The sequence below is a fragment of the Muscardinus avellanarius genome (genome assembly GCF_963383645.1).
Source record: "Muscardinus avellanarius genome assembly, chromosome: 1".
Classification (NCBI taxonomy): domain Eukaryota; kingdom Metazoa; phylum Chordata; class Mammalia; order Rodentia; family Gliridae; genus Muscardinus; species Muscardinus avellanarius.
Window position 1 is genome coordinate 181,347,577 of NC_137786.1, and position 16,197 is coordinate 181,363,773.

General features: G+C 36.5%; 3 protein-coding genes and 1 pseudogene across 4 annotated transcripts in view; 2 read left to right on the forward strand and 2 right to left on the reverse strand.

Moving 5' to 3' along the window:
* LOC308259065 (olfactory receptor 52H1-like) overlaps positions 1–16,197 on the reverse strand; it is a gene marked incomplete at both ends in the record, with an annotated part of 349,856 nt that overhangs the window by 317,711 nt on the left and 15,948 nt on the right. The gene's annotated exons all lie outside the window — the stretch shown is intronic.
* Positions 232–1,043, reverse strand: LOC308272369 (tropomyosin-like; annotated as a pseudogene). Its single transcript has one exon. The product of its transcript is annotated as a tropomyosin-like (transcript).
* OR52N1 (olfactory receptor family 52 subfamily N member 1) lies at positions 6,554–7,519 on the forward strand (the record flags this gene model as incomplete). The annotated part of the gene is made up of 1 exon (XM_080709147.1): positions 6,554–7,519. The coding sequence occupies one exon, from the start codon at positions 6,554–6,556 to the stop codon at positions 7,517–7,519; it is 966 nt and encodes a 321-aa protein (XP_080565273.1).
* On the forward strand, positions 13,885–14,838 carry LOC308272384 (olfactory receptor 52N5; the record flags this gene model as incomplete). The annotated part of the gene is made up of 1 exon (XM_080709158.1): positions 13,885–14,838. The coding sequence occupies one exon, from the start codon at positions 13,885–13,887 to the stop codon at positions 14,836–14,838; it is 954 nt and encodes a 317-aa protein (XP_080565284.1).

Genomic DNA, 16,197 nt, shown 5'->3' on the forward strand with positions numbered 1-16,197 from the left:
CCAGCAATGAATTATAAAATATGTATATCACAACATGCTTTTTAAAGACACTTCCCATTGTGCTCACATTACCTTAAACGTTGTTCCCAAAGATGCTCAGCCTTTACCTAGCTGGAATCTCTGGGCAGAGGCAGAGACAGTTTTGGTGGGGAAAAAAAAAAAAAAAACAAGGGATGAGGGGTAGGGGGAAGATGGGGTTTCAAAAGGAGAAAGCATCCTTCCAGGTGAAGATCAGCCTTCGGTTTCAAGGTCAGGTTTGGGCTGGCTGGCCTCAGGTGGGTCGGGGTCAGCCGGAGAGTGGGCAGGGCGGGGCTGGGGAGTTCTACATCTCAGGCCAAGCAGAGTCTGGTCCAGCATCCTTTGTGTACAGAGGTGCTCCTTTTTGGTGCATTTCAGCTTATCTGCCAAATCATCAATTGTCTTTTCCAGTTTGGTGACTGATCTCTCAGCAAACTCAGCATGGGTCTCTGCCTCCTTCCGTTTATCAGTAAGGATCTTTATCTCTTCTTCATATGTGTCTCTTTTTTTGAGAGTACATTTCTTCGGCAGCGCTCAGACACTTCAGGTTCTGGTCCCTCAGTGATCTGCTCATCCATCTCTTGGCAACGGGACTCCGCCAGCTCAGCCGGTTCCTCGGTGCCTCCTTCAATGATCAACTTGCGAGCCTCCTCTTCATACTTCCAGTCTGCCTCTTCTGCAAGGTGCTTGGCTTCTTTGAGTTGGTTTTCCTGGAGTTCCATCTTTTCTTCATCCTTCAGGGCCCGGTTTTCAATAACCTTCATACCTCGCTCACTCTCACCAGCAGCTTTCCTCACGTCCTCCAGCTTTTGCAGGGCAGTGGCCAGGCGCTCCTGAGCACGGTCCAGCTCCCCTTCAACCAGCTGGATCCCCGGGTTCAAGGAGGCCTCCTCGGCCTCAGCCTGTCCCCCCCCCACCCCCCCGCTTCCTCTGGAGGCGCTCAGCCCTCTCCTCGGCATCATGGCCTGCTGCTGCAGAACCCGGATCGTGTGCTTCACCGCCTCAGTGGTGTGGATCCCCGCCATGGTGCCCAGCCAGCTGATTCTCAGTCTCCGGTCTCTGCCTCCTCCCTGAATTATACTTTTCTAAATATCCCCAACAGAAGTCTCATGGTGTGGGAAGGGGTAAATTTGAAAGTAAAAGTGAGTTTTATCAAATATTATACATACATTATTACAAATTAAAACATAGTACTATAAGCATTTGGCCAATCATATTTTATTCTGAGTAAAAATATGTTTTATTTCACAATTATTTTTATACAGTTTGCTTTTGTCATCTACCATGTCTTCATATAATCATTGGGAACCAGGTTTCTCTACCCGTAGCAGGCTTCATTATACCTAGACGTCAGTAATGAAACAAAGATACCTGTTATCACAACTCTTGGAAAATATTGCATAGAAAAAGATACTAACCACTGGATTAAGGCAAGAAAATTTTATTAAAAATAAAGAAGATTAAAAAAAATGTTCATCTTTCACTGACACTGTGATGGTACATAAATGGATAATCCCAGATGTCTACACGAAAACTGGCATAACCTATCAGCAAATTTACCAAGAATTACAAATCCAACGTCATATATATAAAATTCATTTATTTTATATCAGCATTTTTTAATTTTTAAAAGATAAATTTTCAATTCTAAGTGTGTGGATAATAGTTTTGAATAAGTTAGTATAAGATGTCTCCCAAACCAATTTAACTCCAAAAGTCCAAATGACTTTTGTCCTGTGTAAGTGCACGGTCTCTGTATATCTATAAAAGATTATGCCCTTAGGAGTTCTAGATTATAATGAGGGATAAAAACAGTTTCTAGGACAATTCCCAGTGGCTCAGTCAGTGTCCTGAGTCTTAAGTCTCCTTTTTCACGTTGTAAACATATGACACACATGCACTTACAGGAAATGATTTCTCTGAGAATACAGTAAAAAGAGACACTTGAAGTCTCTTTCTGACTCTCCAGAAAGAGATAACTGTATTTTTTTCTCCAACTTTAGAATACACTGCACACACAGCAACATGCCCTCAAACACAGAATAGAAATGTCCTCTCCTCCTCTTGTCCACCAAGGTCTTGATACAGATCATATAATTGCTCTGCAAAGCCAAGAGCATCACACAGATACAAAGGTGACTTAATCCGTGGATACATCTTCAGTTCCTTGAGGAACTCCAGTAACAATGAGGGTAAGCAGGTTTCTAAATTGGGTTATTTTCTTCTTATTAAAAGGGTGGGTATGGATTATGATAGCTGAGGAAGGAGGATGGATAAGAGAGTTTCAGATAGAGGTATCTCCTAACTTTTGAAAAGGCACAGTGCACCCTTCCTTACTGTAAGGTTGCTTCTAATACTGGATTATATGCCCCATTTTCATTTTGTATAAAACATTTTCATTTTAACTACTGAGATATGATCCTTATTAAAAGTATTTTCAGTGAGAACCACTGACTAAAAAGTTAAACACAGTATATCTGAGAAAAAAATTTATATTGTGGTAGGTGAATAAAAAAGAGCTTTGAAGGACTTATTTTATAATTTTGTTTCTTATCTTATTTCCTTTCAAACAACACCTCCATTTTATATTATAGCTACTGTATATTTTTATCAATTTAAGATACTCATAGATTTTATATATTCAGCCCACATCTTCTTAAGTATAAAAAATTTTAAAAGGCAATACAAATATGAGTCAATTTCATACAATCTTAAATTTCCAATAGAGGCACCTAGTAGAATGACAGGTGTGGGGGGGTCTCCTCCAAAATATCCAGAGGTTCTATAAATTTCAACATTAATTTTTTTAATCAAAGGGTCTCTTATTTTTCTCCAATATTCTCCTATATATGATTACTGTCATGATCAAACTACTTATTTTTTTTTTGTCTATGTTTTCTTTTTGCAGTACTGGGGATGGAACCCAAGGGCATTCTACCTCAGAGCTATACCCCTAACCCAGTTTTTTATTCTTTATTTTGAAACAGGGTCCCACTGAGTTGCAGAGTTACTAAGTAACTTAGACTGTCCCAGAACCGCAATCCTCCTGTCTCAGCCTCCCCAATGCTGGAATTACAAGTGTGCACGTTTTTTTCTTGTTTTTAATCAGCTCATTCTAGCTCAACATAGTCCACTTCCAAAAGTTATGAATCCTTTTTGTATCCATCCTCTTGTTGGGGCTTTGTTCTTATTTCTTCACAAATATTCTACCATTCATAACTGCTTTATCTAATCACAAGTATTTATTTTTCTACTATCACAAGCATTTTGTAAGCCTTGTTCTCCCACAGTTTATTTTCCTATGGGATTTAAAAAATGTATTAAGAACCTACTTTTACCAGAAAAGTATATCTTTGGCAATTACATGGCTTGAGAAATATTTGATTCTATGAATCTCTGAAGTTTTATTATGGATATAAAATAAACCACTGTGTTTTTAAAAATATTTTATTGGTGAATTTAATTGTACTTAGTAGTAGCCTTCATTGTGATATATTCATATCTGTACATAGCATACTTTGACATTCCCGCATACTTTTCCTTCTATCTATTCCCCAGCTGGTCCCTTCTACTGGTCTCTCTTGTATTTTAATGATAGGCCTCTTTTTTCATTCTATTTTTTGCTTCCACATATGAGAGAAAACAATTCTTGACTTTCTAAGCCTGGCTTTTTAGCATGATGAGCTCCGGTTTCATCCAGTTTCCTACAAATGACTTAATTTTGTTCTCTTTATGACTGAATTAAACTTCATTTTGTGTGTGTGTGTGTGTGTGTGTGTGTGTGTGTGTGTGCATGTGTTCACCTATTTTTATGCATTCCTCTATTGATGGACACCTAGGCTGGTTCTATAACTAAACTTGAATACTGTGAATTGTGCTGCTATGAATATGAATATAGGCATGGATATGTGGCTATAGTATGCTGCTTTAAATACTTTGGAAGAAGTACTGAGGAGTGGTATAGTAGAGTTATAGAGTGGCTCTGTTCTCGTCTTTTTGGGAAGTTTCCACACTGATTTTCATAGTGGCTGCACCAATTTACAATCCCACCAATAGAGTATACATGTTTCTTTTCCTCCCACACCCTTGCCATGGTTTACTATTGTGTTCTTGTTAATTGCCATTCTGACTGGAGTGAGATCAAATCTCAGTATAGTTTTAATTCGCATTTCCCTGAATGCTAAAGACAATAAAAATTCTTATGTTTGTTGAACGTTTGTATTTTGTTTTGAGAAATGTCTGTTTTGCTTATTTACTCATTTTTTTAACTTGGGTTATTTGGGGATTAGAGGGTATTAAGTTTCTTGAATGTTTTACATTCTGGATATTAATAGTCCGCCAGAAGAGTAGCTGGCAAATATTCTCTCCCATTCTGTAGGCACTCTCTTGGTCTTAATGATTTCATTTTCTATTAGAAGTTTCTTAATTTGATGTCATCCCATTCACTGATTCTTGGTTTTATTTCCTGAACTTAAGAGTCCTAAAGAAGAAGTTGTTGTCTGCACCTCCATGTTGGAATGTTGACTCCATGTTTTCTTCTAGCAATTGCAAAGTTTCTCGTTTAATTTGTAGGTCTTTGCTAACTTCGTTATCTTTCATGCAAGGTAAGAGTAAGTATTTTGTTTCATTCTTTTGCATTACTAATATCAAGTTCTCCCAGCATCATTTGTTAAAAGGGGTGTCTTTTCTCCAATGTATATTTTCAGCAACTTTGTCAAGCATCACAGAATTATATTTGTATGAGTTTGTCTTTGTGTTTTTTATTCTAGTTTATTGTTCTACATATTTGTTTTTATGCCAGTACCATGCAGCTTTTGTTGTTATAGCTCTGCAGTCTAATTTGAAGTAAAGTATTATGATGCCTTCAGCATTACTCTTAATGCTTAAAATGGATTTAACTGTTTCGGGTTTTTTATTCTTCCATATGACTTTTAGGACTGCTTTTTTTCTAGTTCTATAAAGAATATCATTGAATTGAGTCTGTATATTACTTTTTTATTTTGCAGTAATGGAAATGAAACCCAGGGCCATTATACCTCCGAGCTACACCCCCAGCCCTATTTTTTATTCTTTATTTTGAAACAAGGTCTGAGTTGCTGAAGCTGAAGTTAAGTAGCTGAAGCTGTCTGGGAACCGGGATTCTCCTTTCTTGGCCTCCCAAATGATGGAATTACAAGCATTCGCCACCATGCCCATCCTATATTACTATTGACAATATGTTCATTTAACAATATTTATTTTGCCTACCCAAGAACATGGAAGGTCTTTCCATTTTCTAATTTATTCCTTAATTTCTTTCTTCACTGTTCTATAATTTTCATAGTAGTGATCTTTTATCTCCTTGTTAGATTTAATCATAGACACTTTTGGTGGCTATTGTAAATGAAATTGTTTCCTGATTTCTCCTTTACCAGTTTCATTATTGGTGTATATAAAAACTATTCATTGTTGTATGTGAATTTGTATCCCATTATTTTGCTGTATTTATCAACTTAAAGGTAGTCTGGTGGTGTTTTTCATGGTTTCTAATATAGGACAATATATGAAAACAGTGCTAATTTGACTTCTTCCTTTTCTATTCAAGTATCTTTTATTTGTTCCTCTTGTTTAATTGTTCTGGCTAAAATTTCAAGTGCTATGTTGAATAGGAGTAGTGGAAGTGGACATCTTGCCTTGTTCCTAATTTTAGAGGAAACGCTTTCAGTTTTTCCCCATTTGGTATGATGTTGAATTTTGTTTTAAAGGGAATATCAGTTGATTTAGTCAAGCTGATAAGCATTTTTATTCTCATTGAACTAGAATCTAGTGTCTAATAGACAAGACTAATCTTAGAAAAACATTGTCTTCTAAAAAATATTGCATTTCCAATGATTCTTTATTATCAATTTACTTCAATACTAATAAAGTAGATAGTCTTTTGATGATATTAGGAAGGGTTTTTTATTTTACCTTTAATATCATTCTATGATTCTGATTAAGTGTACCTATTTATAGAAGGAGAAATCATATTTTTCTGCAATTAAATTTTTGAAGACCAAGAAGGACTTGTTTGGAAGTAAAACTAAATTAAAATCATTGTCAGTATATGTACTAGTTAAAACTAAGTGAAATGTGAGTCCACAAGAACCACTAACATTTGTTACATATTCCAGGATAGCCTAAGTATCTCTGAATAGGATGGTAAACACCTGGAACACAGCAAATATTTAATTAATCCTTGATCATATTATCTAGTTAGTGGCCAATTTAAATATGGAGAATGCATTACCTGATTAAAGAAATAAATTAGACACATTCAGATGCAGACACATTGATAGACTCTGCCAGCTCATCTTGTCAGCATCTATTGCTTAAGGCATGGACTCTGTTAAGTATGAATCACATATTACACAAGCTTATATGGTCACTGATCTACAAGAAAGACAAAGGAGCCATGACGAGGAAGAAAGCCCTGCTTGTGACTCTCTAATTGTTGTTGTTGTTTTCTGTTTACAGAGGCTATTCTGTGAATTTCTACCATGAACTTCTAACAGTCATGTCATTTCTAAACGACACAAGCCTGACTCCAGCTTCATTCATTCTAAATGGCATCCCTGGTCTGGAAGAGGTGCATCTGTGGATCTCCTTCCCCTTCTGTACCATGTACAGCATTGCCCTTACAGGGAATTTTGGCCTTATATACCTCATCTACTATGAGGAGTCCTTACACAGACCTATGTACATCTTCCTAGCCCTTCTTTCCTTCACAGATGTGCTCATGTGCACCAGCACCCTGCCCAACACTCTCTGCATATTGTGGTTCAACCTCAAGGAGATTGATTTTAAGTCTTGCCTAGCCCAGATGTTCTTTGTGCACACCTTCACGGGGATGGAGTCTGGAGTGCTCATGCTCATGGCCCTGGACCGCTACGTGGCCATCTGTTACCCGCTGCGCTACGCCACCATCCTCACTAATGCCATCATTGCCAAGGCTGGGCTCCTCACTTTTCTCAGGGGTGTGATGCTTGTTATTCCTTTCACGTTTCTTACCAAGCGCCTGCCCTACTGTAGGGGTAATGTCATCCGCCACACCTACTGCGACCACATGTCTGTCGCCAAGATCTCCTGTGGGAACGTGCAGGTCAATGCCATTTATGGTCTGATGGTGGCCCTTTTCATTGGGGGCTTTGACATCTTGTGCATCACAGTCTCCTATACCATGATTCTCCGGGCAGTTGTGAGTCTGTCGTCTGCTGATGCTCGACAGAAGGCCTTCAGCACCTGCACTGCCCACCTTTGTGCCATTGTCATCACCTACGTTCCAGCCTTCTTCACTTTTTTCACCCACCGCTTTGGGGGACACACCATCCCTCCCCACATACACATTATTATGGCTAATCTCTATCTACTCATGCCTCCCACAATGAACCCCATTGTGTATGGGGTAAAGACCAAGCAGATACGAGACAGCGTCATTCGATTCTTGTTTAAGGGAAAGAAGACTTTGCCTCATAAGACTTAAAAAGGGTCTTCTGAGAAGTCAGAGTTCCCTTAGCCAGATACAGATCACCAAATCAATAGGGAAGCCCTCCAAATGAAACCTGATTGCCTAGCCACAGGATATACTTTTATGGTACTCAAATTCTTCTACCTCTTTTGAAAGTCTAAGCCTTTGTTCCTCTGTTAAGAAATTTGGAGCCTTTTTACTCAGTAGACTTAATAATTGGATCACTAGGACTGAAGTCAGACATCTTAAAAAGTTTAGATCCCTGGGAATACATGAATCATGTTCATTAACATCTGAGAAAATTTATTTATCTCCACAGTTTCCTGCCCAAACCATTTGAAGTTCATTCTTATGTCCCACATTATCATCTTTTGCTTTTTATCTCAACTTTGCCAACTGTTTCTTCAGTTGCAACTCCAGTGCATTAGAAAACTTGTAAGAATTGTACATTGAAATATAGTCAATACCCAGAAGCTAAAAATAATGTATCTGTCAACCTTAGACTAAATAAATAATCGTGCTTTATTCAAATATAAATAACAAATTAAGAAGATAAGGAATTATATCTTTTTATTCACATAAAGTTTAAAAGCAAAAAAAAAAAAAAACTAACTTATGGTATTAGACATTAAGAAAATGCTTATCTCCGGGAAGTTGATGTGATGTCAAGAAGGGTGTCGCAGGGGTACTCCACTGTTTCTAGACCTGGAAAGTAGGCACAGGGTGTTTTAACAAGGTTATGAAGCATTCTCTTTTTTGCATGCATACTATATTTCAATAAAATGTTTATTTAGAATAACATGTCTTGAACAAAACACTCTAAGCCTCCAAACTGTGAACCATTTTCTTGCCTGCTCTCCTTTTGTGTGTATCTTAGAAAACACATACACTTTCTTCTCTTTCATGAGCATGTTAGGTTTGGTGTATGCAATATGTATATATTTGTATGAATTATAATCAAACTTGATAGAAAAGACCACCATAAAAAATGAAAACTTTTGTCTTGAAAAATATCCTCCATTTAGTTTCTTTTCTAAAGAAGCCTCTTTAAAATACTGTGTTTATGTATGTAGTTCTGTTTTTCTTACCGGCAATTGTTTTTTACTCCAAGCTATGTTTGAACATTAATTAGATTGACAACTATGCTGTTTCAAACAGTGGTAATTTAATTCAATTACTTTATCAGTCACTCTCTTAAAATATTATCTCTATACTGTATAATATACATGTAACTTTACACATGAAATATAGACATGTATAGTTTTTTTTGTTTTAAGCCTCAGTGTCAACCCATTATCTTTTTTTTTTTTTTTTTCTGGGTCTGGGGATGGAACTCAGGGGCATTTGACCTCCAAGCTACATCCCTGCCCAATTTTTTATTCTTTATTTTGAAACCGGATCTCATTGAGTTGCAGAGGGCCTCACTAAGTAGCTGAGGCTGTCCGCAAACCGTGATCCTCCAGTCTCAGCCTCCCGAATGCTGGGATTACAAGAGTGCACCACCATGCCTGGCTCCCATTTTCTTGTTAAAATCATTATCACCTGCTATGATTATGGAATTTTTCTGGATTTGTTTGTAATCTGATGGTAATAATTAAAAACTAATAAATAGTATTTGAATTGATTTAATTATGTCAATATAAATCCAAGTGTTCATTATGAATACTGATCACTTTATAGCTAAATAGAGATTGTAGTTCTTTCCAACTTGGTCCATCATCATATTTATTATGTATACTCTACAAGTGTCAATATTTTTTCATAAATAGCTAAGAACTTATTGTGCTGATCAAAGGGAATAATTTGTATGAAAAGGGAGCATCTGGAAGACAAATGTGCTATTTTTAGAGAAGTACGTCAAATGCCTTGTGCATGTATGTTTCTATCACTCTGAAACTAGTTATGATATATAATCACAATGCATTAATAAATGTTTATTTAAAAAGAGAAAAATCTATTAAAAAGGGAAAATTTGCAAACCACTATAAAATATTTTTCTTTTGTTTTTTAAAGTTAATATTTGAATGACACACAGAAATAATACACATTTATGGGTAAAATATGATACCTTGATACATGTAAACATAGTGTCATGATAAAATCAAGATAGTTAAACACCATAAACATGAATTACTTATTCCTGGTAATAACACTCAAAATTCTTTCTTCCAATTATTTTTAAATATAAAACATATTATGGTTAACCATAGTCCCCCTGCTGGGCAGTGGAACATCAGATATTATTCCTTCCATCACACTGTGACCTTGTATCCACTGACCTACCTTTTCTCTTGTTCAAAATCCTTCCTCATTTTCCAGTTTCTGCCAATCACTGTTTTCAACCTCTATAACTTTTTTATATTGCACAAATGCCTGCAATCATGTGGTATTTGTTTCTCTATTCCTGGCTTCACTTAACATGTTATTCTCTAAATTCATCTATGTTACCACAAATGATAACATTTCTTCCTTTTAAAGGCCAAATAGCATTCTATTGTATTTATATAATGTGTTTTCTTTATGCATTGACTCACTATTGTACATAGAGATTCATTCGAAATCTTGGCTCTTATGCATTGTAGTGTAATAAAACATGGAAATCCAGATAGTTGTTCATGGATCACACTAATTTCATTTTCTTTTGAAATATACCCAGTAACAGAATTGCTAAAATATATAGCAGTCCTATGTGTGTGTGTGTGTGTGTGTGTGTGTGTGTGTGTGTGTGTGTGATACCAGGGATGGAACCCAAGGGCATTCTACCTCCGACCTACTCCCCCAGCTCTATTTTTAGTCTCACTTTATTTTATTTTTTTGAAACAGAGTCTCACTGAGTTGCCAAGTGCCTCACTAAGTAGCTGAGACTACCCACCAGCTGTAATCTCTGGTCTCATAATGACTACACTACACTATAAAATATTTTTGTAACTAAATTTAAATTTAGTGTTTTATGAAATAGCAATAAATGCAAATATACCTAGAAATTTTATTTGCATAAGATTCAAACATTTATCACTCTATAATTAGCACCACTTACTGCAAGTTTGTATCCTTTGACTACCCTCTCTTTGTTTCCATTACTCCGCTGATTCCCTTATATTCTGTTTCTATTAATTTGACTTTTTACGATGCCATTTGTAAGTGGGAATATGAAGAATTTGTTTTTCTTTGTCTTGCTTGTTTAATATGTTTTACAGGTTCATGTATATTGTCATAAATGGTAAGATTTCCTTCTCTTTTAAATTGTTTAAAATATTTATAAATGGAAGCAATGCGTGATGACACAGCTTGTGAATTACAATCATAGTTTTCTGAGGAAATAAAGCATTTCACATGCATAAATATAAATACTCAAAATCCTAAGAGCAGGTGTTTATAACTATTAGAAATAGGTTACTAAAATGCCTTCCTTGTTATTATTTTCTTTTTTCAATTAATGAGCACTCACCATTTTGGAATAAATACAAATTCATGAAACTTCACATACATATACACCTTTAATTTACTTTTAGTTGCCTTTCACAAAAATTTCCAACTTTTAGTTTTAATGGTGGGATACCTGACCTGGGCCATGGGAGTTACTTTCTGGTCAGTATTCCTTTGGGGGCCAGCTATGGTTGAGAAGTCCTTAAAAACAAATAAAGCTTTGTATCATGATTAGGGATCTGCAGTTTGGGGGGATTCTTAATCCTTGTTTCACATTGAGACTTGGGACTTCTGAGGATATAAGAATTATGCTATTTTCCTGTGGGATCTCAGTGGGGCTGAGAGCTCTGAGCCACAGTCTATAAGGTGAAGCCAAGGTGCTGCCGTCACACGTGTCTGGGCTCTATTGCTAGCTTGCCATCTTCCCTGTTCTTCTTATCTGAAGCTGCATTATGTGTAAGGGATGATTTCCTCATGTCAGTCGTTGCAATCCTAGACTTACTGTGCAACGAAGCTTAGTATTGTTTCAGTATGTATGTATCATCATAAGAATCAAAGGCACTGAAGTACAGAGCAGGTGGCTTTTAAAAAATTAGAATGTTAGCCTGAAAAAATTAGAAAGAATGTTTGTTCCATATTCAAAACAAACATAGTACTTGTATGGGATATGTGCTCTTGGTTGCTGAAGGTACAGGGCAGATGCTCTCTAAACCTCCATTAGAGTTTAAAGACCACTTCTTCATATAATTATTTTTAAATGTATGTTGCCCTGTCAGAGACTGGACATTAGATGACAATGCTAAGATCCTTTAAATCAGAAAAAGATAAATGGGTCTCTATTTTCTTCTCTAAGTCACTAGACTGTCCTCTGTTTACTTCCTTTTTTTCCATTCAGTCATACAACTTAAAGTCAGTTAATGCAATTTCAATTTATTAACTACTCTCTTTTTAAAAATTCAGGAACTATCATCATTCATGAAGCAACATAGGTGGCAAATTTTTCCAATACTCTAAAACAGCACACAGGTCAGTAAAAGGATAAAGAAAATATAAATTGTTCCAGAACAAGTTATCGTTATCATGAAGAAAATATGAGGGTAGCAAAGGGAAACTTTGCTAGAAAGAAACACTTCAAACAGTGGATCTGGCTTGGTGGATGTGATTGCTTCTCTAGTATTTAGTGTAGAAAGCATGGAATTCTCTATCTTTGGGCAAGCCCCTGAGTATTCTGTCCTGGTTAGATAAAAGAGCTATGATGATATTGAATTGATAGACTCACCATAAAAATGTGGTTAAATGTACAAATTATTTTAAAGAGTAGTCATATAAATTTATTAAATAGATAATAAAATAGAACTTTTGCTATTTTTTCCATCAGCATGTGGATAAATGTTTGAGTTGGTATGCTAATTTTCTACTTATCCATATGATAAGCGTAAAAGCACCTGAGTGCTTTTATGGGCCAAAGGATATATTGCTGGCCACACGTTAGCTTCTTAATAGATTTTTTAAAAATATAAGAAGTAGAACTTACTGAATTTAATTTAGAATCAACCATTTAAGATATTCAGGCTCAGTGATAGCACTTTGTGTCACTAAAAAAATGGAATTTGACATTTCAGGAAGAATATTTCAGAGAAATAATTACAGCAAAGAAGAAACATTAAGAATTCTATTTTCTGAATCCAGCTTTTTCTGGACATTCCTAACCAGGGATTGAGGAAATGCTTGTTCAAATGCCTGTTAAGATTTTATTCTGTGTCCTAGTGCCTCCGCTCCCAGATGAGAAAGGCAGCCTCAGGCCATCACTAGATACTCCGCTAGCATCAAGGTGAACAGGAAGTAAAAAGCAGCTCTCCCTGGCTTTCCTAGCCTATAAGCACTTCCAGATCCATGTGGATTTTTCATGGGATCAAGAGGTAACCCAAAAGGGCTTGTTTTCTAACAGCAAGAGACAGCAAGGGATGCTCCATACATTTTGTGTCAAATGGCTGCCCAGCGTGAGATGAGAGGACAGCGGGAGCAGCAGCATTGACAGCACTGACCACTGTACTTTTCACCTATGTCAGGTAATGGACCTTTTGCCTTTGAAGAAGGAGGAGAGTTGGGATGGACATGAGATGATGGGGTGCAGTATATGTGATGTGATGTGCTACTTTGTTGTGTGGTTGTGTGAGAGTCAACATTGTCCAATATCTCTGTGACAGTTTCTACTTCTAGTTTGTAGTAAAAAGCAATTAAAAAGCTGGGTGTGGTGGCGCACGTTTGCAATCCCAGCATTCGGGAGGCTGAGACTGGAGGAACGCAGTTCACCGAAAGCCTCAACTAGTTAGTGAGGCCCTTTGCAACTCAATGAAACCTGGTTTCAAAATAAAGAATAAAAAATAGGGTAGGGAATGTAGCTCAGAGGTCAAATGCCCCTGGGTTTCATCCCCAGACCCGAAAAAAAAAAAAAAAAAGCATTTAAATTTTTGTGTTTCCTGAGCATGGCAGTACACGCTTAAATTATCAGTACTTGGAAGGCTGAGGAGGATGGCAAGTTCTAAGCCAGTCTCAGCAATTTACTGAGGCCCTTTCCAACTGAGACTCTGTTTCAAATTAAAGAATAAAATAGGGCTGTGGATATAGCTTGAAGGTAGAATGCCCCTGAGTTTAATCCCCAGTACTATACACACACACACACACACACACACACACACACACACACCTTTGTATTTATGGCTTTGACATTACTTTTAGACTGTTTACAAAATGTTTAAAATGTTATCTGGAACATAATCTTATCAATAAATTGTGTATTTCCAAAGTTATTATGATTCAAAAAATTAGTATTTTTTATAAATACTTTAGGTCAGAATTTGCATTTGAAAAAAACAGACTCGAATTTCTATTTCTTAATTCATTTTTCTCAGGACAAAAGACTTCTGGAAAAACCAAGTCCTACTGAATTAGTTATGCTGGTTTCCAATAGTTCATATGTGGCTCCCCAGTATTTTATTCTTAATGGAATCCCTGGTCTGGAAGCAGTACATGTATGGATCTCTCTCCCACTCTGTGCAATGTATGTCATAGCCCTTGTGGGTAACCTTGGCCTTGTGTACCTCATTTATTATGAGGAATACTTGCACCGCCCAATGTATTTCTTTCTGGCCATGCTGTCCCTCATTGACCTCTTCACATGCACCACCACTCTACCCAATGCACTCTGCATCTTCTGGTTCAATCTCAAGGAAATTAGCTTCAATGCATGTTTAGTCCAGATGTTTTTTGTGCACGGGTTCACAGGCGTGGAGTCTGGCGTGCTCATGCTCATGGCTCTGGACCGCTATGTGGCCATCTGCTACCCACTGCGTTACGCTACCATACTCACTAACCCTGTCATTGCCAAAGCTGGGCTTGCCACTTTCCTGAGAGGTGTGATGCTCATGATTCCTTTTCCATTTTTGGTCAAGAGGCTGCCCTTCTGCCAAAGCAATATCATCTCCCATACGTATTGTGACCACATGTCGGTGGTAAAGTTATCCTGTGCCAGCATCAAGGTGAATGTCATCTATGGTCTGATGGCTGCCCTTCTGATTGGAGTGTTTGACATCTGCTGTATATCTGTGTCTTACACCATGATCCTCCGGGCGGTGGTCAGCCTGTCCTCATCAGATGCTCGTCAAAAGGCCTTCAGCACCTGCACCGCTCATATATCTGCCATCATCATCACCTATGTCCCAGCATTCTTCACTTTCTTCACCCACCGTTTTGGAGGTCACACTATCCCCCCTTCTCTTCACATCATTGTGGCTAATCTTTATCTTCTTCTTCCTCCAACTCTAAACCCCATAGTTTATGGGGTAAAAACAAAACAGATACGAGACAGTGTCATAAAGTTCTTCCAGGGTGAAAAAAGTGCAAGTTGATTCAAAACAACTGAAACTTAGAAGAATGACTAATGAAAACAACAAAGACAAAAATCATGTGTGGTATCATACATTTTCCAGTGTCTCTCCCCAAGTATCTTCTGGAAATATTGAAGAAATATATAACTAATTCTAAATTTTTATCTCAGTATCCTTCCCTTCTGTTTCCTCCATCACCAGCTTTTTAATTATTTATTTTTAGTTGTTTGGGAATATTATGTTTATCATATATAGCACGAGATCTTGAAATATATCCACACATATTATGGAATGAGTAAATTCAGTTGATCTCAGAGAGATAGACAGTAAATCATTGGTTTCCATCACCAGTTATAATCAAGCAAATGGTAGGAGGTCACAACAACTTTCCTCTAATAATCTATCTAAGATATTTCTTAACCTTTTGAAGGAGTCCTTGAGTGTTCTGTTTATTTTGGTATTCTTCTTATAAATAACAAATGAAATGACCTTTAAGGAAATGTTCAAGTCCGGGCAGTTTTGAAACTAAACTTCAGTTTATAAATTAATTTTAAGAAACATGGTTTTCTCTGTATATTCAATTCAGAAGGTATTCAACACCACTGCAGTCTCTAGAATGGACACACAACTCTTATTTAGCTGAAAGTTTAGATACTCCAGGAGTCACAGTGGAAGAGCTATTTGGTATACTGTCCGGCTTTCTCAATTGAATTCCAACTATTGAAATGATTGATGAATTTATTCATTCATTTATTCATTCAAATTTGTCCATATTTTATCTTCCATATTAGTATTTTATCAGCTTAACTAAAACCTAAAATGAAATTTATCATTCTTCCTTTGATTACTACATCTACTGTACTCTTAAAATACATTCACAGTATTTTTGTTTTTTGTATTTGTTTATTTACTACTAGAACATATTGTCTTTAAAGATACTGGATATTGATATTTACCTTTATATTTCAAGCTATAACATAATACAAGTTACATAGCATGAATAAAAATATTTCTTACATGGCTAAATTAATAAGTGGACATTATTTAGGCCCTATGTTAGACACTAACAATTGGAAAACTATAGATATTCCTCCTATATGAAGAAAGCTTGTAGAATACTTGAGAGATGAACAATGAAGATAAGTATGCTGAATTGTAAACTATGGAAATAGTCTTTGTGGTAGACAGAGAAGAGTCAAGTAGTCAATTCAAACTAGAAAGGGGAGAGGTCAACTATGTTTACTGGAACATCCCACCAGGAAATGACTATAAGAGTAAGTTAAAGTTTGTCACTCAAGTAACTACTATATATATATATATATATATATATATATATATATACTATTGGACTATAGGTTAGAGAAGCATTTCAACAGAGTT